This window comes from Lampris incognitus, chromosome 17 (genome assembly GCF_029633865.1).
Source record: "Lampris incognitus isolate fLamInc1 chromosome 17, fLamInc1.hap2, whole genome shotgun sequence".
Classification (NCBI taxonomy): domain Eukaryota; kingdom Metazoa; phylum Chordata; class Actinopteri; order Lampriformes; family Lampridae; genus Lampris; species Lampris incognitus.
Genome location: NC_079227.1, coordinates 29678729 through 29700930, shown reverse-complemented (window position 1 = coordinate 29700930; position 22202 = coordinate 29678729). Strand labels below are relative to the sequence as shown.

Here is a 22202-nt window from a genome sequence, read left to right as displayed (position 1 = left end):
GGCATATCCACCGCCCCCCCCCCCCGTCTCTCTCACTCTCTGTGTCTCTTGTTCACTTGCTTCCACCACCTTCGTCTAACAGTATGGCCCCATCAAATGCGATGTGTTCGCATGGAGTCACAGCTGCTCCTCAAAAGTGGTGACCGCTGGGTGTGTCGACTAGAGAAAACGATTATCTCCGACCCGGCAGTAGTGGAACGTGACTTATGGAAAAGAAAATCGATCGTCACTCTTCGTCGAGTTTGACCAGAATCTATTGGTTCTCGTGTAGGAAACACTGTGTGTATTTGCACGAAGTTAACTGATTTTCAACTTTTGCCCTACCCCTCTCTCCGTACTGCGCATTTGTTCCTCCTCCCAAGCAATCCCAGCGTGCATTGTGTAGCAGATTACTACACCATGTGGAAAACAAATGGAGGGAGAATCACTTAGTTGATTGGCTGATTGCGTTCGGTGTGACTGTATCCAAAAGGCCACATTCATGCCAGAAATTGATTGATTTTTTTCTCCCTTGCATCTCTTTTCAGTACTAGAAGCTTAGTGACTAAAAACACTGTACACAATAAAATTAATGAAACAGTTATACCATTACTCCTGCCACACGACTGGCTGTAAACTGTGGCGAATATATTTTTGTGTAGCAATTTAGATTCTGCAACCCTAATTAGGATAAGCGGCTTGGATAATTGATGGATGGATGGAATTTATATTCTAGTAGAGCACCCTTCTCCTGGATCGCCACCTTGCCGTGGTGGAGAAGCTTGCATCTATCAATAATCTCAAGAGCTATGCCGCCAGGAGCTTGGCTGCTGGTAGGGTCACCCAAGGTAGACAGGTCAAGGGGGGAGGTTCCAGGTGAGGCGCGATCCAACAAAGACCTCAATGTTGGAACTGGTGGAAGATGTCTCCGGGTCACAACGGCACTGAAGGCGGATGAAGGCTGCAACAGAGGTTGGTCACCAATCGTCTTGGTTCTCCATGCCATTGGACTCTGGCCAACCCCTACCAAGGACCGTGTGGTGGCTGCAGGCGCATCAGCCACTCCACATAAAAAGCTGTCACACACAGGCGTTCTCCCATTATACGGCTCCAGGATCAGCCTCTACACCCACTTGAGGACCCAGAGGGACCTAGAGGGAGGACAGTTACACTCGACTCTGAGTGACTGCAGAGAAGAACACAACTGTATAAAATTGGATGATGTGGCAATGCTAAAATAAAGGCCCATTCCACTTTCAACTCTCCCTAGCCCCATCAGAGGTCAACACAGTCAAAGCAGTTTTCCTACTGATTGCCAGTGTGAATTCACATGTCAAAGTTCACCATAATTGAACTCTATAGGAAGGCATCTCGCAAATGGAAACGCTGTCAGAACACTACCATAAATGCTGGCGTGCCAGCTAGCATTAAAGTCACATTGGAAGAGGTGAGGCCATCTGGCACTGTCACCATCATTCACTTTGAGTGAGAAGCGGCTAACTCTTTGCTCAGAGCATGATGGGATAAACTGGTGTGCGTGGGGCACGCCGGCAACGCTGCAAGACAAATTTGGAATCGGTAAACTTTGACCTCAGCGTGTGAGAAATTCCCATAGTGGCAACCAATTAGATGTCAGAAAAAGAAGTCTGCTGTGAAAAAATCCACCCCTTGACAAATAGGCTATTCGGGTTTATTTCCCAAGCAAAATGGACGAGAATCCAATTATAACTGTGACTAGTTTTCCAGAACTAAACAATCCGCCCCTGTACAGACACAGATAAAAGAAACGCCGGTCGGTCAAGGGTGCCAGAAATTGTCCCCATCTCTGGCGTGCCAAAACTATGTACAGAACAATTTATCTGCATGGCCTGAACATCTGTCCAGTCTTTGTTAGTTGTTCATCTTATGCAGGCTGTTTTCATTTGTTTGAGTCAGTTTAACCGGCTGCACAACAGACATGTCTGTCAGTAAGACGATACAGCCACAGACAGTAGATATTGCGTATTAGCAGGTGGTGTAGCTCTCTACAGTATGATTTCAGCCCGGGTCCTCTCCCCGTGCCTCTCCTCCACGTCCTGTAACGCCTGTAACATCACCTGTTGTTCTCCTGCCATTAACAGATCCCATCCTGCATTAGCAGTTCATTACCGGCGGATGGAAGCAATAAGAGGCAAACCGTCGTGTTTCAGATTTGTTTGGTTTTGTTAACAGTCAAGGTTGAACGGGAAAGCAGACAAATAAATAGCTGGTGTTTTTTTTTTCATAAGGGCCGGGGTGGCAGGCAATGCCGTGGGACGCCAATTGAGGGATTATTCTGTTTTTAATTAATCTTTTGTTTTCAACAAAAGACACTCGACTGCTGCAGGTTGGCGAGGATGCTCCGTCCCTGTAAACTCGTGTTTATTGGCAGAGCGCAGACGCGCCGAATAGGCTCGCTCTCCCATTCTCTCTCTCTCTCTTTATTCCATCGCTCTCTCTCACTCATTCCGTCTCTCTGCCCCATCTCTTTCTCTTTCTCTTTCTCTCTCTCTAACACACACACACACACACACACACACACACATGCACGCACGCACACGCTCCTCTGTCTCCTCCTCGTCTTCATCTTCATGAGCCTCATCACTTCGCATGCAGAAGCACCCTGCATATTTTAGCATGCATATGAATCTCTTGGGTTTCAATGGCGCTAATTAGCTATAGCTCATCGCTGTAGAGTGGGCTTTAATCTTTTGTGTGTCAAGGACTTGCCTCACTCATGGAACCGAAACAGATGAAGCTGCACTTGCCTCTGTTTAACTCATCTGCTCCCCACAACAATTCACTCCCTTGTATGGAGGTATCGTGTATGGAGGTGTTTTGTATGGAGGTATTTTAGTAGACTCCCGTCAAGACTGCACACAGCAAAAAAAAAAGAAAAAAAAGAAAATCGTTTAAAAAACGGTACCTATGTATCGATGCATGGATGTGAGAGGGGGAGAGACTGGTTTTGCAGACAGTTTGAATGAGATTTGAGACTGAAAGAGGTCATTTTTTATTTCGGTTAAGCCTGGCGTTATTAAGCTGTTGATGTGTGTGTGTGTGTGTGTGTGTGTGTGTCTGTGTATGTGTGTGTGTGTGTGTGTGTGTGTGTGTGTGTGTGTGAAGCCCAGGTGTGGCAGGGGAAAGTGAGACCATTAGCAATGTCACACCACGTCAGAGCGAGTCGAGTCTCCTCGGGTGGGGTGATGGAAAGCATTGTGCCCCTCCCCCCTTCCTCCTTGTTGGAGGTGTCCCAGAATGTCTTGAAGGAAATTGCTTATTTGACCTGGAGAGAATACCTTATATGTGATATTATTTTTTACCCCCCATAGAGGCCATTGAGATGGGACACACCGTACTCATATGTTGATTACTTGTGGGTTGGCCGGCTGTCAGTATTGGCACAGATGGATGTGCATGATTCAACAGTGGGTGTCCTTCATGTCCTGTGCTGAATTTTTTCCCATGAGCCCACTTTGTAAATCTGTCAATATCATAATCAGAATCCCTTTTTTTCTCCGGTAGAAATGATTCATTATTGTTTATACCATAAAGAGGACACCTCTCTATGCTTACTGTTTATGAGGTGTATTTATTCCTTATTTTGCTACCCTTTCATACCTTATTGCTTTTATGAGGGGGACGGCACAGTGCCACAGTGGTTAGCGCTGTCGCCTCACAGTAAGAAGGTCCTGGGTTTGAACCCTGGGGTTGTCCAACCTTGGGGGTCATCCCAGGTTGTCCTGTGTGTGGCGTTTGCATGTTCTCCCCGTGTCTGCGGTGGGTTTTCTCCGGGTGCTCCGGTTTCCCCCACCATCAAAAAGACACGTATGTTAGGGTTTATACTCCTGTCTGTGCCCCTGACCGAGGCAACGGAAAGAAGTACCGGAGTTGGTCCCCGGGCGCTGCACGGTGGCTGCCCACCGCTGCTAGCTACACAGCTAGGATGAGTTAAATGCAGTGTGATTTCCCTACGGGGATCATTAAAGTATATCAAAATCCAAAACAAAAAAAAGTTATGCTTTTGTGTTTGTTTTGTTCACCCATCCACTTTTCGTTGCTGGACAAGGAACTGAGAAATGTTCATCCCCATCACTTAGCCATTCAGAGGGCTGTGATCTGCAGACTAACACTGCTGGCGGTCTAGTACCTAGTACCTCCTTCCTAACCGACTAACCTGCTGCATCGTGGTCACCGGGGTGGATGTGTGCTATGTGAATATGCCAGATGACAGGTCATAGACCGAGTGGTAAGCTGTAGGGTGTAAGTCACGTTACATGACCCTGCTGTGGTCTCAGTAGGAGACTGAAATCTGCCCTGACTCCTCTGACACTGACACGGAGAGAGAGGGAGAGAGAGAGAAAGCGAGAGGGAGAGAGAGCTAGAGAGAGAGACGCACACGTAGAGAGAGAGGAGAGAGAGAGGGCAAGAGACATACACAGAGAAGAGAGAGAGGGCAAGAGACATACACACAGAGAAGAGAGAGAGGGCAAGAGACATACAGAGAAAGAGAGAGCGAGAGAGAGATACAGAGAGACACAGAGAGAGAGAGATACTGCGTGGGAAGAAGCCTGTGCGCATGAAAAAGAGAAAGGCAGATGCACAGACATGGTGGCAGATATTTATATACATATGCCCGTAGACCTGTATAGGTGTGTGCACTAGCCGTGTGGAGGCCCACAGGAACATGAACACACTGGGATGCACGAGGGCGCAACACGACTACGTTGTGTAAGAAATGTAGAGGAACAATAAGTTACACTGGTTTTTCAGTACGGCTGTGATGGAGCGGAGGACTTTTTCTATAAATCACACCCAGAGCAACGCTGTGACACAGCTGGTTATTTTCGGTTTTCAGCATACATTATCCAAAAAGATGAGGGCGCCTTTTTTTTTTTTTTTTAGGGATGTCGGTGACTCAGCTGTAGAGAAGTTGAAACCGCAACACAGCCACTTCCCGAATAATAAAAGAAAAAATCTCTCTTCATCTCTAATTCCCGCTTCCCCAAAAAGCTGCAAGGTGACACTTCTACAAGTCATATTTTGACAAAAAGAGCTAGAACAAGGAAGGGAGCAAGGGAGAGATGGGAGGGAAGGGCGAGGTTAAACAAAAAAAAAAAAGTAATGAATTGAAAAACGAGGTTGAAACAGAGAGGGAGCATCAATTGCTTCACCTGTCAGAGAAGTGCTAGCAGCTGCATTTTCCCCAAGAAAGTAAGACACCGTCAAGTGTAAAAATCACTGCACTACTTTCCTGCATTCATTACACTAGAGCTTATGCTTTTGCCCGCGCTGTACTGTATTTATACACTCGCAGTGTCTTCCAGCAGTTACCTCCACCAGTCTGTCCCTGTACATTTACATCTGAGGTGTTCCCACGTCCTGTCCCTCTGCAGCATCGCTGTGCATTCAGCTTCACCGCTCTGTCTGTGTGCATTCACTGCACTTTCCATCCATCCATTATCCAAGCCGCTTATCCCAGATGGGGTTGCGGGGGATGCTGGAGCCTATCCCAGCAGTCACTGGGCGGCAGGCGGGGAGACACTCTGGACAGACCGCCAGTCCATGACAGGGCACGATGTTTGTAATAATTCTTTAATTATCATCATAATCTAGATATGAACAGATATTTACAGAGGTGAAGAAGAGAGTGCAGGCAGGGTGGAGTGGGTGGAGAAGAGTGTCAGGAGTGATTTGCGACAGAAGGGTACCAGCAAGAGTTAAAGGGAAGTATTACAAGATGGTAGTGAGGCCAACTATGTTGTATGGTTTGGAGACGGTGGCACTGATGAAAAGACAGGAGGCGGAACTGGAGGTGGCAGAGTTGAAGATTTTCATTGGGAGTGACGAGGAAGGACAGGATTAGGAACGAGTATATTAGAGGGACAGCTCAAGTTGGACGGTTTGGAGACAAAGCAAGAGAAGCAAGATTGAGATGGTTTGGACATGTTTGGAGGAGAGATGCTGGGTATACTGGGAGAAGGATGAATATGGAGCTGCCAGGGAAGAGGAGAAGAGGAAGGCCAAAGAGGAGGTTTATGGATGTGGTGAGGGAGGACATGCAGGTGGCTGGTGTGACAGAGGAAGATGCAGAGGACAGGAAGAGATGGAAACGGATGACCCGCTGTGGCGCCCCCTAACGGGAGTAGCCAAAAGTAGTAGTAGTAGTAGTATTAGTAGTCGTAGTAGTAGATTTACAGAAGGCACACATCATCTGAAATCTTTAAATTTCTCAGGTTATTTGTACATTTCTTGTTTCACATTTACATACAAACACATATGAATACCTACCCAATCCCATTCCTGTATGTAAACCGTTGCATACCAGCTGATTCATGATCCCTGTAGCATGATTCATTTGAGTGTAGCGGGGGCACAACAGCAAATTCCATCATGATATGGCAACCTGATGTCCTTTTGGACACTTTTCCCCTCATCTTAAAGTACTTCACATTCGACCGCCTGGGTAGCCTGGCGGACTGTTCTGTTGCCTACCAACACAGGAATCGCCGGTTCAAATCCCCGTGTTACCTCCGACTTGGTCGGGCATCCCTACAGACACAATTGGCCGTGTCTGCGGGTGGGAAGGCAGCTGTGGGTATGTGTCCTGGTCGCTGCGCTAGCGCCTCCTCTGGTCGGTTGGGGTGCCTGTTTGGGGGGAGAGGGGGAACTGGGGGGAATAGCGTGGTCCTCTCACGCGCTACGTCCCCCTGGCAAAACTTCTCATTGTCAGGCGAAAAGAAGCGGCTGGCGACTCCACATTTATCGGAGGAGGCACGTGGTAGTCTGCAGCCCTCCCTGGAACAGCAGAGGTAAACCGGGACAGCTCGGAAGAGTGGAGTAATTGGCCGGGTACAACTGGGGAGAAAAAGTCGGGGGGGGGGGGTTAAATAAAAAATAAATTCTCGCCCATAAAGACGGCCAAAGGGTTCAGCAATTGAAACCAGTGATGGGTTTGCGGGCTTGTTCATCCTCAAGCAGTATTCACTCAAACAACCTTCCCTGCACTTAAAAACCTGAAAACCTGAACTGCCCTCTGATCTTTTTTCCTTACTTGCTTTTTTTCCCTTCTCATTTGCTTTTTTTTCTCCTTACATTTTCTTTTTATTCTTCCTGTGCGTTCTTGCTTGCTTTTTTTTTTGGGTTTTTTTGTTACCTTCTTCCTGTTTTTGTTATTGCGTTGTAGTTCAATGAAAATGCAGTGATTTATTAGCATGCTACATGTGTAGCGTATCCTGTTAGTCTGGCTGAAGGAGAATGGAGCCCTTGGGGCTCCACTAGGATGACATGAGGCCTGCTGATTGAGAAACCAGACACAAAGAGTTGCTTTGTTTGCGCTAGCGTCGACTGCCGCCTGGCTGGATGTGTTTATGCGAGATGGCTAGTCAGACGCAGACACACACACACACACACAGACGCACAGACGCACAGATCCATCAGGTTTTGGAAAACAGAGCCCGTGCGTTTTGGAGGCAGGACAAGCAACGAAGCTGTTTCGTAGCCGTAGCCCCTTTTTCCTCCATCATTCTTCTTCCCGCTTAACGTTGTAGTCTCAGCATGTGGACTTTCACCGGCTTGCCTGAAGCCTGCAGGAGTTCAAACCTTGATGCTTGTCTCTGTGTGTGTGTGTGTGTGTGTGTGTGTGTGGGTTGCTTCCGTCTGTACAGTCTGAGGCTCCGAGGCCCAGCTCAAGACTCCCACTTGCAGGCTTCCATTTTACTTACATGTAAATATCCGTCCAGAACTACTTAAGAGCCCAAAGCAGCACAGTGAATAAGGCAATGCGGCGTGTGGGCGGGGTACCAGCGGGTTGGTGGTGTATTTATGTATGTTGTGTGTATTTGTGTGCATGCTATGAGTGGGGGGGAAGAAACGGTGCCAAGCAGGGGCTCTGATAAAGCAGAACCGTTATAAAAACACCATCTTAAAATAAAACCAAACTGAAGTTCAAGCCTCGCTAACCGTCAAAAGACAGCGAGTAAGCTTGTTGTTTTATTGGAATTGATAGTCTAAAGAAATTTTTTTTGTCCATCACAACACAGAAATGTGAAGGAGGAAACCGGGAGCCACAGTGCATCATGGGTATGTCGGGTGTTTTCTCCAGAACAGAGCATTTCATGAATGGTTTGCGTTGGTGTTTCAGTATTTAAAACTGACAGACACAGTTGGCCGTGTCTGCGGGTGGGAAGCCGGATGCGGGTATGTGTCCTGGTCGCTGCACTAGCGCCTCCTCCGGTCGGGGCGCCTGTTTGGGGGGGGGGGGCTGTGGGGAATAGCGTGATCCTCCCACTTGCTACGTCCCCCTGGTGAAACTCCTCACTGTCAGGTGAAAAGAAGCGGCTGGCGACGCCACATGTTTCGGAGGAGGCAGAGGGGGTGGAGATCGGCAGAGGGGGTGGAGCAGCGACCGGGACGGCTCGGAAGATTGGGGAGAAAAAGGGGGGAAAAAAGGCCAAAAAATATGTTGAACTGAATCTGAGTGTCTGCACATGTGATGTAAATCAAGTATAGGTAGTATTTAGAACTGCTTGAGGGCTTGCTACCGTGTTCAGGTTAAGACCAGATTGACACAAGCTCATAAATGGGTCACAAAGTTGCTTTCTCACCACGACTGATTGACATTTTTATGCTGCTGCCTGTTTCCTCGGTGCATAATGGCAGCAGCAAACATCATATTTACCCCCCCCCCCCATTATGTGTATTCACATATGGTGATGTGGTAATGGTGATGGCAGTAAAGTGGGATCAGGGGTGCGGTGTAGACCTGCTACGCTTAGAGCTAGAACACACACACACACACACACACACACACACACACACACACACACACACACACACACACACACACACACACACACACACACACACACACACACACACACACCCCGTGACATCAACACAACCACATTCATATACCCCCATGCAGGCATGTAGACACACAAAAGCAGGAGGTAGAGAATTGAGCTTTTATTGTTGAGGTCAATACCTCACCTGTCACAGCGTCTCCCCAAAAAATACTGCTTAGGGGGAGGCGAGACTTAGGAAACGTGATGTAGTGCGAAGGGAGCTCAGGAAAGGAGGAGGAGGAGAACGTTGTGTTGGTGCAAATCATCTCAATTATCTTTATTTCCCCGGGGGTCCACGAGACTTCCACCAAACAGCACCTCCGGGGGATGGTAGTAGTCCATCTCCTCCCTTCTGCTCTCTCCCCCTCCTCGTTTCACAAATCATTTCCTCCATTTTGAGTCAGTGGATGAGCCGGTTATCGCTGTTGTTTACCGTGCGGCGGCGTTTATTAGTGACTCCGCACCGCTGTGTGGGGGGTAGCGGTGTAATCTGCAGCCAGTGGTGGTGTGTGTGTGTGTCTGTGTGTGTGTGCATGGAGGGGGGGGTAATGCGAGAGCACACGTGTGTTTCAGACCTAACTCGACTGTGGAGTAAGGCTCCCGGCTGTCTTTGCAAAAAAAAAAAAAAAAAAGTAAATCCGAACTAAAGCACCGAGACCTCGTGGATCATCCTAAGCTTCTCCGCTGCAGGTGGGCAATCTTATGCAAGGGCATCCAAACAAGACGCAGCTCACCGGCGCTTCTCAAACTGTTGGATGCTATTAGCATAGGGTGCTAGCAGGCGTGCCCCCTGCCTAGCGCTCTTATACCGTGGAAGATGAGAGCCGATCCGCCTCAGACCTGGTGCTAATGTATTGTAATCCACCGCGCTACCTCTCGCTGACAAAACATCTGGCAAATATCCGCGAGCGGCGGCCATAGATATAAATACAGGTGTGGCGTGTTTAGCGTGTGCGGCGGTGCCGTGCTGTGTTGTTTCACACACGGGGAACACGCGCCCAGCCAAATACAGCAAGGCGTTCTGTTGTTGTGGCGATACGCTACGTTGTGTAGCCTATAGCGGTAGATATTGACTGAACAAAGGCGGCGTCCTTGTTAAAACACAGACCTCGCCTGTGTGTGTGTGTGGTGTGTATTGATGTGCACGCGTGAGCGTCTGTTAATGCGGCTACCGCCTCCGGCACATTCTGCAGACACGGCCATCTTTCTCACCGCCTGCGTGTGTGTGCGGAGCTCGAGCTCCGTCTTTATGTACCGAGCATGAACAACCGGAAGATAATGTGCCGGCAACACTAGTCGGGCTTGTGCGCTGACCCACGACGGTTCACACTGCCAGAGGCGGAGGCACGCAGTGGTCATGCTCACTTACACACAATTAACCCAGCGGACGCACCACGGTGAAGAAGATGGAGACAGTTGAACAGTGTTCATTCATGGGTTTAGCAGCGCTAACGCTCGGTCTTCCCCGGTGCCGTAGTCAGGGGTGGAATAAGCCCCTACACTACGTTTCTGTTGTTGTTCAGTTCCGGTAGCCGTTCTTCTTCTGCTCTAGCTGATGCGATGTTTACCTGCTGTTCCGAGTTAGACCTCTACCCATCGTGCACGTTGTCCTTATTGACTAGGTGTTGGGATTTTTTTTTTATTAGTGTGATGGTTTTGGGGGTGGCACAGTGGCGCAGTGGTTAGCGCGGTCGCCTCATACAGCAAGAAAGGTCCTGGGTTCAACCTTGGGGGTCGTCCCGGGTCGTCCTCTGTTTGGAGTTTGTATGTTCTCCCCGTGTCTGCGTGGGTTTCCTCCCACAGTCCAAAGACATGTAGGTCAGGTGAATCGGACTTACTAAATTTTCCCTAGGTGTGAATGTGTGTGTGTGTGTATATGTGTATGTATGTGTGCGTGTCGGCCCTGTGATGGGCTGGCGGCCTGTATCGGGTGTCTCCCCGCCTGCCGCCCAGTGACTGCTGGGATAGGCTCCAGCATCCCCGCGACCCTGGTTGGGATAAGCGGCTTAGATAATGGATGGATGGATGATGGTTTTGACTGTGTGATAAAGTTGTTGTAACTTGCCAGGTTTGTGGCTTCTCCGTGTGAGTGTGAGTTTGTGTGCCTTTCCGTGAGTGTGTGTGTGCATGTGTGTTTCAGTATTAATATGTTCCTTTCCTATAGTCTGATTACTCATATTTGTGGTTCTATAGATGATCTCAGCATTGCATGCATGCATGTTTTTCTGTGGGATTGCTCATGTGCGCTGATTTATGTGTGTGTATGTGTGTGTGTGTGTGTGTGTCTCACTACCAGGCTTGAGCCAGGATTGGGACCAGCATGTTGTGGTATATTGTGGCCTTCCTCCAAAGCCCTGTGGCTGCTGAACTTTATGGGGAGTCGAGCACAGCGCACACATCTTACGGTCTATCCAGTTCACAACACACAATACACACACTCACACACACACACACACACACACACACACACACACACACACACACACACACACACACACACACACGCCACACGCAGTGGCCCTTCATAGCCCTCATTAGAAAACTGCCACCAGTAGCCAACCCTGCAGCCTGACACTTCAAAGGCTCTCTCTCTCTCTCTCTGTTTGTTGCTCTCTGTCTCTCACTCTCGCGCTCCCTCCCTCCGCCACATTTCTCTCCGTCTTTCCTCCCCACCCTGAGGTCAGTCGCTCTTTGTGGGCCTGTTTTCTTCCCCCCGCGTCTCTGCGGATCGTCTCTAATTCCTTTCTGTTGCGCCTGCGATGGTTTCCTGCGTGCTCGCCTGCCCGCCCGCCTCCCTCCCTCCCTCCCAGCCCGCCACAGAGATGTTTTATTAACCTAGCTGATCAGCGCAAACGAACACGAGGAAAACAGCTGTTATTATTTCTGGACTTTGCCTGATCCCATGAGGAATTTCCCTGGCCAATCGCCAAGTATCTGGGCCATCCCTGTGATGATGTGTCATAACGGAGGATAACAGACAGATGGCTCTATAAACCGGAAGCTAACCATGGGGGAGCGCGCACACACACACACACACACACACACACACACACACACACACACACACACACACACACACAGAGGCGCACGCGCGGTGCTGAAAAAACACAGATGCACAAAGCAGTGTACATATCTGGCACACAACTTCTCTCCCAATTCTGTCACTCTTGCTCTTTCGCCCTCCCTCCCCCCCACCCCCCGTTATAATCCTTCTCATGTTGCTTCCCGGGTTCCCCGATTTCATACCGTTACCCGCATCTCCACGAGCGAGAGGGAAAACAAAGAGGCGATAGAGACGTACGTCGCAGGACCGATATCTGTGTCACGCTCTGACGGATACCGCCGGAGGACCGAGCCCCGCTTGGCCACGGACCAGATCTGGGATATTGATTGGTCCTAGAACGGACGGTTCCCAGAGAAATATGGCTGCTGCAGTTTTATATGACGCTATTTAGTGGTCCGCAGAGGAGACTTTTCAGTCGGCGTGCCTGGACTCGGGGCTGCAACGCTGCGCTGCTGAGAAATGGCGTCTAGTACCAGTCTTGATACGGGAGACACATAGCCTTTATATGTCCCGGTTAAGGGGCTAATCGGGGTTTTTTTTTGGTAAGATTTGTTGTGGTTGATTGAGATAAAGGTGTGTGAGGAGGTGTCAGAAGGTGCTGCACCAGACCTCCTGAGGAGGTACCATGAGAGATCATTCGGGATGAGCGCTGAGCGGATGCGAGGCGCTCCTCGTCAGCCATGCTGGATGTCTGCAAGGCGTATTAGAAGAAGAGGTGATTTTATTTTAGCCCTGACCTTAATTCCTACGTAGACATTCTCCATGTGGTCTCCAGCTGTGTGTATCCCATCACAACATCCCAGACCAGATGGGAAGCCTCGCCATGGCTCTGACTCAGGGAGACCCCAGTGTGCGTGCATGGGTGTGTGCGTGTGTGTATGTGTGCGTGTGCGTGTGTGTGTGTGTGTGTGTGTACTCCACGGAGTAACCTGTGACACACTCTGTCTTAGTTCTCTCACAGCAGAAAATATCGGGCCATTCATTTCTTTTTTGCTTTATCCTTCCGCCATGTGGTCCAATCACTCCTGCAGCCCCCTTCCTCCTTGACCTCCCCCCCTCGCTCGCTCGCTCTCTCTCCCTCTCTCTCTCTCTCTGTGTATGGTTCTTGCCCTCTCTCTCTTCTCTGTGTCTGTCTCGCCTTCTCTCTGTGTATGTCTCTCACCCTCTTTCTTCTCTCTCTGTGTATGTCTCTTGCTCTCACTCTCTCTCGCTGCCTCTCTCTCTCTCTGGCCCTGTCTCTCTCTCTCTCTCTCTCTCTCTCTCTCTCTCTCTCTCTCTCTCTCTCTCTCTCTCTCTCTCTCTCTCTCTCTCGCTTTCTCTCTCTCTCTCTCTCTCTCTCTCTCTCTCTCTCTCTCTCTCTCTCTCTCTCTCTCTCTCTCTCTCTCTCTCTCTCTCTCTCTCTCTCTCTCTCTCTCACACACACACACACACACGTTGGAGTATTAATAGTGCAACTGTGTTGAATATTCAGTGGGATGCCTGTGTCTATGTAAGAGAGGGGAAAACGGGAGAAAATGGCCCCAATTTAGCTCAACTTTGAAACTTTGGCTGCTGTTCATCCTTCTTCCAGAATATTCCCCTTCGCAGCCCCCAGCTAGGGATTGGTTTGTGTGTGGATCTGTGTTATGTGCATTCATCTATTTGTGTTGTGTCTCTCTATATGTGTGTGTGTGTGTGTGTGTGTGTGTGTGTGTGTGTGTGTGGCTGTGTATGTGTATGCATGGGCTTGAGGGTCTGGCACTAAGACGACCAATTAAAACCAGTGCCGGCAGCAAAGGACCAATGAGAGCAGGGCGCCAATGTACTTCCCCACCGTCGACGTGGTAACACAAACCAGATGCAGTTGGGCAGTGTGTGTGTGTGTGTGTGTGTGTGTGTGTGTGTGTTGCGTTCACGCGTTATGTGTGCTGTGTACTTTGTTAAAATCCGCGCGTGTGTGTGCGTGTGTGCAAAAAGCATTTTTTTTTACGTTTTTTGGTGCAGGCTGAAATGCAGCGCCTGCAAATTTTACAGTTTCTATGTGTGCGAGAGAAAGACCGTAAGAAGCGGCGGGTTAGCAGAGAAACGTGTGGCGAAAAGACAGAGAGAGCTATCACTTTGCTCCCCAAGAAGCTCCGACGCTGCTCCGTGCGCCTTCTTCCCGTGAAATACTAGTACACACTTACTACATGCGCGCACACACACAATAGGTTCCATGAGCGTGTCTGTGAAGCAAGCGCGTGCTGAGATCTGATTACGCTGTCTTCATGTCGACAGTCTCTCCTGACATCCTCGGTTGGTGCCGGGGGAAAAAACGGGAACACCGCCTCGCCAAATGGAAGCGAGGCGGCGTACGGAGACACTTGTTACTGCTCTCCTCTGACCAGCCGGGGGTTCCACGTTTTGGGGTTTTTAGGTAAACCGGATGATTTTGAAGTTGAGTGCACCAGATAAATTGGTCGGGGGCGGTGGTGTGTGTGTGTGTGTGTGTGTGTGTGTGTGTGTGTGTGTGTGTGTGTGTGTGTGTCTGAATTTCAAAATCTGGCAAGATTTCACCTTTAATCTACATCTATCTCTTCCTGTCTCGCCAAGAAACAAGACAGGAAGAGATATACGGGGACGTGCCGATCCCATTGATTCTGCCTTACGAAGGCGAACGCCATTAGGCTAACTACACCCCCCCCCAAAAGCCTCCTTACCGGGGTTTAATGTTAGTATCAACAAAAGTTATACCCCCTTGTGCTACTGCGTGATGTACACACGGTGGGACGGGGAAACCAGAACATGAGGCCATGTTTCCAGGGTTTAAATGACTGCACTTTGGTTTTGCAGGGCAGTGGTGGTTTAGTTAAAGGAAAATTTGACCAAGGGAAACTTTTCCCAATTTGTGAGTACACGCACTCGCAACATTTTTCACAGTTTGTGAGTAGGTACTGCGTGAGTCTCATGTGGAGGGTTTCGCCATCCCCTTGGGCTGGAGTGAAGTTGAGATAAGGTGACGATATACTGACATAAGGATCAACCCGTGTGTATGCATGGGTCCTCTAGATGTGTGTTTGTGTGTAAGTAGTTGTGTGTTTTCTGTGTGCCACACTGCCCGTGGCTTTCAGGGGAAAAAACGGGCGACTGTTTCTAATTACTTCTGTTATGACAATCATCTTTCCTTTCACCGTGTAAGCACAGATGCTCTCTGCAGATACACAGGAAAACACAGTGACTCACAGTAGCCCTGGGTATCGACCCTTTGACTTGGCTATCTGACTTTCGCACTGGGATGAATGCCTTCGAAGTGCCTCAATGCACATTTGTGTCACATGGGCGGCACAAGGTCCTGGGTTCGAGCCCCGGGGTAGTCCAAGCTTGGGGGTCGTCCCGGGTCGTCCTCTGTGTGGAGTTTGCATGTTCTCCCCGTGTCTGCATGGGTTTCCTCCGGGGGCTCCGGTTTCCTCCCAAAGTCCAGCGACATGTAGTTTCAGGTGAATCGGTCATACTAAATTGTCCCTGGGTGTGTGCGTGTGTGTGTGTGTGTGCGTGTGTGTGTGTGTGTGTGTGTGTGTGTGTGTGTGTGTGTGTGTGTGTGTGTTGGCCCTGTGATGGACTGGCGGCCTGTCCAGGGGGTGTCTCCCAACCTGCTGCCCAGTGACTGCTGGGATAGGCTCCAGCATCCCGCGACCCTGAGAGCAGGATAAGTGGTTTGGATAATGGATGGATGGCTTGTTCACTTCAGTTAGACAGTTTAACTGGTTGGAGGAGATTTCATTGGCTGATCAGCAGTTCGGGATCTATGGAGGAGCGGGCAACCGGTCCCAGGTGGAGTATGGTGGGATGAAAGATGAATGGAAACGAGAGACAATCACTGGCTCGATAACCAGGAGAACTTCCATGGAGGAAGATGATGCAGTGAGGGGTGGACAGAAAGAGACAGGTGCTGAAAGGGAGGGAGAGAGGGAGGAATGGGGACAGAGATAGAAAGCGACAATTTGAGGAAGAGGAGGGTCGCTGGGGTTCATCGCCAGTCTGTTGTGGCTCACAATGGATTAAAAACTGTTAGAGGGCAGAAATTGTATTTGTTTGTAATATTCTATCTGTTTTCTGTCTTTCATTTGGGAAAATAAGTTCTCCTCTGTCCAAGCGGAGGACCAGCTGTGTGTGTGTGTGTGCGTGTGCGTGTGCGTGTGCGTGTGTGTGTGTGTGTGTGTGTGTGTGTGTGTGTGCAGAAAATAAACAAGAAAAATAGCGACACACTGATATCAAATGTACAGGGACAATAAAATGAACCTCAGCCATCACAGCAGCACACTAGTGTTGTTATAACTAAAGTCTGCTGTTGTCAAAATGGTGGCACGGTGTGCGGTGGTTAGCGCGGTTGCCTCACAGCAAGAGGGTCCTGGGTTTGAGCCCCGGGGTAGTCCAAGCTTGAGGGGTCTTCCCGGGTTGTCCTCTGTGTGGAGTTTGCATGTTCTCACTGGTTTCCTCCGGTTGCTCCGGTTTCCTCCCACAGTCCAAAGACATGTAGGTCAGGTGAATCGGCCGTACTAAATTGCCCCCCGGTGTGAATGTGTGTGTGTGTGTCGGCCCTGTGATGGATTGGCGGCCCTGTCCAGGGTGTCTCCCCGGGGATAGGCTTCAGCATCCCCGCGACCCCGGTTGGGATAAGCGATTTGATAACGGATGGCTGGATGGATGCTGTCAAAATATCACATGTTGTGTACAGAATCACAACATATGTCCATATGGTGTGCAGTGCAGCAGTAGATCAGTCTGGCATCACAACACTTATTATGTAAGTACACAACTACATGTTAACCAGAACCCTTTACATTCATAGACAAGTGAAAATGACTGATTATTTTTTATTCATTGCAAATTAAGAATATGTGTGTGAGTATATCTACTGGATATGTACATAAGTGTGTGTGTGTGTGTGTGTGTGTGTGTGTGTGTGTGTGTGTGTGTGTGTGTGTGTGTGTGTGCATCTCTTTGACCATAAAAGCGCCTTAGTGCCTGCGGCATTCAGAGATGATGCCGCTGTTTCGGTGGCCCACACACATAGCTGTTGTTCAGTGGTCTGTCTGTGATGTAGGAGGCCACGTCATGGCGTCCAGCCGTACAAGGACGGCCACAGCTCGGAAGGCAGCGTCCAGACCCAGGGCAGTTCTCCCCACGAGCGAGAGCTATTATCTTTTATCTCTCTGTGATGAACGGGGACGCCGGACGAGTATTCTTCTGCCCCGGGATCTCCTCACCAGTTCAATAAACCGCACACACGCAGTCACGAGACGTGACGGTTCGCTGCTGAGGAGGCTCACCTGGGGAGCGCGGCTGAAAGAGGAGCGTCTGCGTGTGACAGGGAGGTTTTGTTTCCCCAGCAGCCAACCTCCAACGGCTCTTTGCTGTTTTCGAAACAAACACAAGCAAAGTGACGGTTTCTGAGCAGCCGCCCTCGCCGCTTTGCACGCGGCGCTCGCGTTTTAGCATTTTAGTCAGAGTTTCCGACAAGCCTGACGGTAAATCCTAAAGCTTTATGGGAATCCTCTGGTAATTAGGATTCACCTTGTGCAAGGTGGATTTTCGAAATCTGGCTGTACGGTGTGGAAACAAATGCTGGTTGAGCCAGCGGCACAGAGTTAAGTTTCTAAGCACGTTTCATCCTCTTAAAGTACATCCTCAGTCCTTTGTACCTGATGTTTCCACATAACCATTCCCAGATATTCCCTCACACACGTTATGGCAGTCAGGATGAAATGCAGCAGTTCATGGCATTATGCACCCACACTGCTCCATTTCCTGTTCTCATAATGTGGACCAACATGATCTAGACTACCATCTGGAGCCTCTAGATCTTCTTATAGATGGTGGATGGATGGATGGATAGATAGATACAGACAGATGGACAGACAGATAAATAGATAGATGATGGATGGATGGATAGATACTAGATAGATACAGACAGATAAATAGGTAGATGGATGGATAGACATAGATGGATGGATAGATGATAGATAAATAGATAGATAGATAGATATATGATGGATAGATATATGATGGATAGACAGATGGATGGATGGCTGGATGGATGATAGATAGATAGATGGCTAGATGATAGATGGATAGATAGATAGATAGATAGATAGATAGATAGATAGATAGATAGATAGATAGATAGATAGATAGATAGATAGATAGATAGATAGATAGATAGATAGATAGATAGATAGATAGATAGATAGATACGAGACAGACAGACAGACAGATAAATAGATAGATGGATAGATGGGTGGATAGATAGATGGATAGACATACACTACCGTTCAAAGTTTGGGATCACCCAAACAATTTTGTGTTTTCCATGAAAAGTCACACTTATTCACCACCATATGTTGTGAAATGAATAGAAAATAGAGTCAAGACATTGACAAGGTTAGAAATAATGATTTGTATTTGAAATAAGATTTTTTTTACATCAAACTTTGCTTTCGTCAAAGAATCCTCCATTTGCAGCAATTACAGCATTGCAGACCTTTGGCATTCTAGCTGTTAATTTGTTGAGGTAATCTGGAGAAATTGCACCCCACGCTTCCAGAAGCAGCTCCCACAAGTTGGATTGGTTGGATGGGCACTTCTTTGAGCAGATTGAGTTTCTGGAGCATCACATTTGTGGGGTCAATTAAACGCTCAAAATGGCCAGAAAAGAGAACTTTCATCTGAAACTCGACAGTCTATTCTTGTTCTTAGAAATGAAGGCTATTCCATGCGAGAAATTGCTAAGAAATTGAAGATTTCCTACACCGGTGTGTACTACTCCCTTCAGAGGACAGCACAAACAGGCTCTAACAGGTACTATTTAATGAAGATGCCAGTTGGGGACCTGTGAGGCGTCTGTTTCTCAAACTAGAGACTCTAATGTACTTATCTCTTGCTCAGTTGTGCAACGCGGCCTCCACTTCTTTTTCTACTCTGGTTAGAGCCTGTTTGTGCTGTCCTCTGAAGGGGAGTAGTACACACCGGTGTAGGAATCTTCAATTTCTTAGCAATTTCTCGCATGGAATAGCCTTCATTTCTAAGAACAAGAATAGACTGTCGAGTTTCAGATGAAAGTTATCTTTTCTGGCCATTTGAGCGTTTAATTGACCCCACAAATGTGATGCTCCAGAAACTCAATCTGCTCAAAGAAGTGCCCATCCAACCAATCCAACTTGTGGGAGCTGCTTCTGGAAGCGTGGGGTGCAATTTCTCCAGATTACCTCAACAAATTAACAGCTAGAATGCCAAAGGTCTGCAATGCTGTAATTGCTGCAAATGGAGGATTCTTTGACGAAAGCAAAGTTTGATGTAAAAAAAATCTTATTTCAAATACAAATCATTATTTCTAACCTTGTCAATGTCTTGACTCTATTTTCTATTCATTTCACAACATATGGTGGTGAATAAGTGTGACTTTTCATGGAAAACACAAAATTGTTTGGGTGATCCCAAACTTTGAACGGTAGTGTAGATGGATAGATGGAAGGAAGGATGGATGGATGGATGGATAGATAGATAAATAGTTGGATGATAGATAGATAGATAGATAGATAGATAGATAGATAGATAGATAGATAGATAGATATAGATGGATAGATGGACAGATGGATAGATAAATGGTTCGACAGATAGATAGATCATCCTACTTAAGGAAATGTTGTTTCCACAGTACACAATAAAAACAGGTACACCTCCATACTGCACATCACCTCATATAGCTGGGTGGGTAGTGTAATAAGGCAGGTGGTGTAATGTGGTGATGGAGAGGAGACAGGTGGCTGTGTGTGTGTGTGTGTGTGTGTGTGTGTGTGTGTGTGAGAGAGGTGCATGTTGGGTTTGTAAGGACTTGGTGTGAGAGAGCTTGTATGAGACAAGGACGTTTTCTCCATTTAGTACTCCCATTATTGTGCCATCTCTCCCAAAAGACAAGAGCATTAACAAACGCTGTGTGTGTGTGTGTGTGTGTGTGTCCACCTGTGTTACGTCTTTACATTTCTCTTTTTTTTGGGGGGGGGGGGCAATGGTTGTGTTTAATCATTTGGTGTCAGTGAGAAAAGTTGCGATATTGTTTTGTTGTATCCACATGTGCACATACACATGTTTCTGAGTTACTGCATGAGTGTGCGTTTCATTATAAATTTGCAACTGATTTTTGCAGACACACTTCTGTGTGCATACACGCAAGTGCATGCAGACACACACACACACACACACACACTGAGGTTCTATATTACATGTGCATGCGTATGTGTGTGTGTGTGTGTGTGTGTGTGTGTGTGTGTGACTTTTGTCTCTTTTGTGTCTGCATACATCTTTTCTACATATGTGTGTGTGCATGTTTTGTGTGTTTGTTGAAGCTCAGTGACACACTTTTGTCATCTTGTGGGAGCAGGAGCAGGCTTAGTTGATCAGCCCCGTTGTACCACTGACAACAGACCCAGACAATACATAAATACAGTTGTACAGTGCCGTGCATGGCTATGGAGCAGGCGTGCATGAATGTAATCATGTCATGAACAGAGCGACACAGCTGCTACAACACATCACCAGTGCCAGTGTTGTTCATCCTGTTGTGTTTTTGTCCCTAGCTTTAGCTAGTCTCATCCATGAGTCATCTGCCATGTGAAAAGGTACTCAGCAGTGTTAAAAAAATGTCAACATTGTGCATCCGGGTGGCATCGCAGTCTATTCTGTTGCCTACCAACTGGGGGATTGCCGTTCAAATCCACGTGTTACCTCCGGCTTGGTCGGGTGTCCCTACAGACACAATTGGCCGTGTCTGCGGGTGGGGAAGCTGGATGTGGGTATGTATCCTGATCGCCGCACTAGCACCTCCTCTGGTCGGTCTGGGTTCCTGTTCGGTTGGGAGGGCGAACAGGGGGGGAATAGTGTGATCCTCTTACGCGCTATGTCCCCCCTGGCGAAACTCCTCACTGTCAGGTGAAAAAAAGCGGCTGGCGACTCTACATGTATCGGAGGAGGCATGTGGTAGTCTGCAGCCCTCTCTGGATCGGCAGAGGGGGGTGGAGCAGCGACTAGGACAGCCTGGAAGAGTGGGGTAATTATTGGCCAAGTACAATTGGGGAGAAAAAGCCCCCCCCCCCCAAAAAGTCAACATTTTAACCCCAAAGTGGGGTGACCACCACTTTCACTCGTGAGTGACGGGTCAGACTAATCTTAATGGAAGCTGTGCAGCGTTGAGCTAAGAGGGCTGACTGGCTGATGGGTCATACCCTCTGTTCTACCTTGCCTTGTTTTTGTTGTTTATCTCCCCCTTTTGTTTTTTTCCTGAGTCCAACAACCGGGTAAACAAAGTGGTTTTCTGGTCTTATTCACAGATGGATCGCTCAGCAGCAGCTGCACTGGTGTCCTCTGTTGTATGATCCCCATTATGTGAGCTAGCTGTGTTAATGATGCTAATCCAAAACAACTTAACACAGGTAGCCCGTTTGCCGCTGGCACAACAATTAAGGACCGTGTGAGATTTTATTTCTTTCCTTTCTTTATTTGTTTGTTTGTTTGTTTGTTTGTTTATTCGGTTATTTGTATATTTCAGAATGCCTAGTCCTCAAACCTGATTTCAAACAGGACTGCTCAATTACAGGTATTTGAGATCAAATGTTAGACCTGTGCCTTTCATCGTCAGTTCATTCCGTGTCTTTAGTTCAGTTGTGGGACTTGAACTGCTGCTGATTCTAAGGCAGCATCTGTTTACCAGCTTTTTTATGGACTCATTATTTCCAGACAGTTCTGTTTTTTAGAAACTCACTCTTTGTGTACTACTGCTGGACCCTGACCGTACAAAAACCACGCCACGCGCGCGCGCGCAAGCACACACACACACACACGAAAACAAACAATTGTGTAATGCTACAGTTATCTGGGTTTCTTGTAGGACATTAATAGCTATTAGCCAACCACTGATATTTACTCAGCATCCATTAAGTCTGGTTGCTAGCCTAACTGGCTAATTAGCATATCCCAGCTGGCCCTCTCTCATATGTTTTTAGGAACTCTCAGCAGCCGCTACACTAGCTAATACCGCTCTAATGTGGTTCTGACACCACTGACACCAATGTTAAGTTGCGTGGCGCTGTTAGCACCATGGCTAATGACGCTTCACACAGCCCCGGCAGTGTTTTCAAGGCTGTCCACTATCAATCCCACAATGTCAGTTGCTAACAGGCCAGGTGCCCCTCATTAACCCTTAGTCACACCAGAAAAGACCACTAGAGGGCGCCATGTTTGTCTCCCTCCCCCGAATCATGAATTTGGCTAATGTCTTGTAAGCA

The 22202-nt window shown here is 48.1% G+C and overlaps 1 protein-coding gene across 1 annotated transcript in view; it reads left to right on the top strand.

Annotated features, from left to right (window-relative positions):
- Window positions 1–22202, top strand: part of cacna1g (calcium channel, voltage-dependent, T type, alpha 1G subunit) — a 181439-nt gene that overhangs the window by 25203 nt on the left and 134034 nt on the right. Inside the window, exons 3-6 of the mRNA XM_056297388.1 lie at window positions 7969–8004; window positions 11775–11800; window positions 13506–13511; window positions 18882–18907. Coding sequence (XP_056153363.1) covers window positions 7969–8004; window positions 11775–11800; window positions 13506–13511; window positions 18882–18907 — 94 coding nt within the window. The remainder of the gene's footprint in view (window positions 1–7968; window positions 8005–11774; window positions 11801–13505; window positions 13512–18881; window positions 18908–22202) is intronic.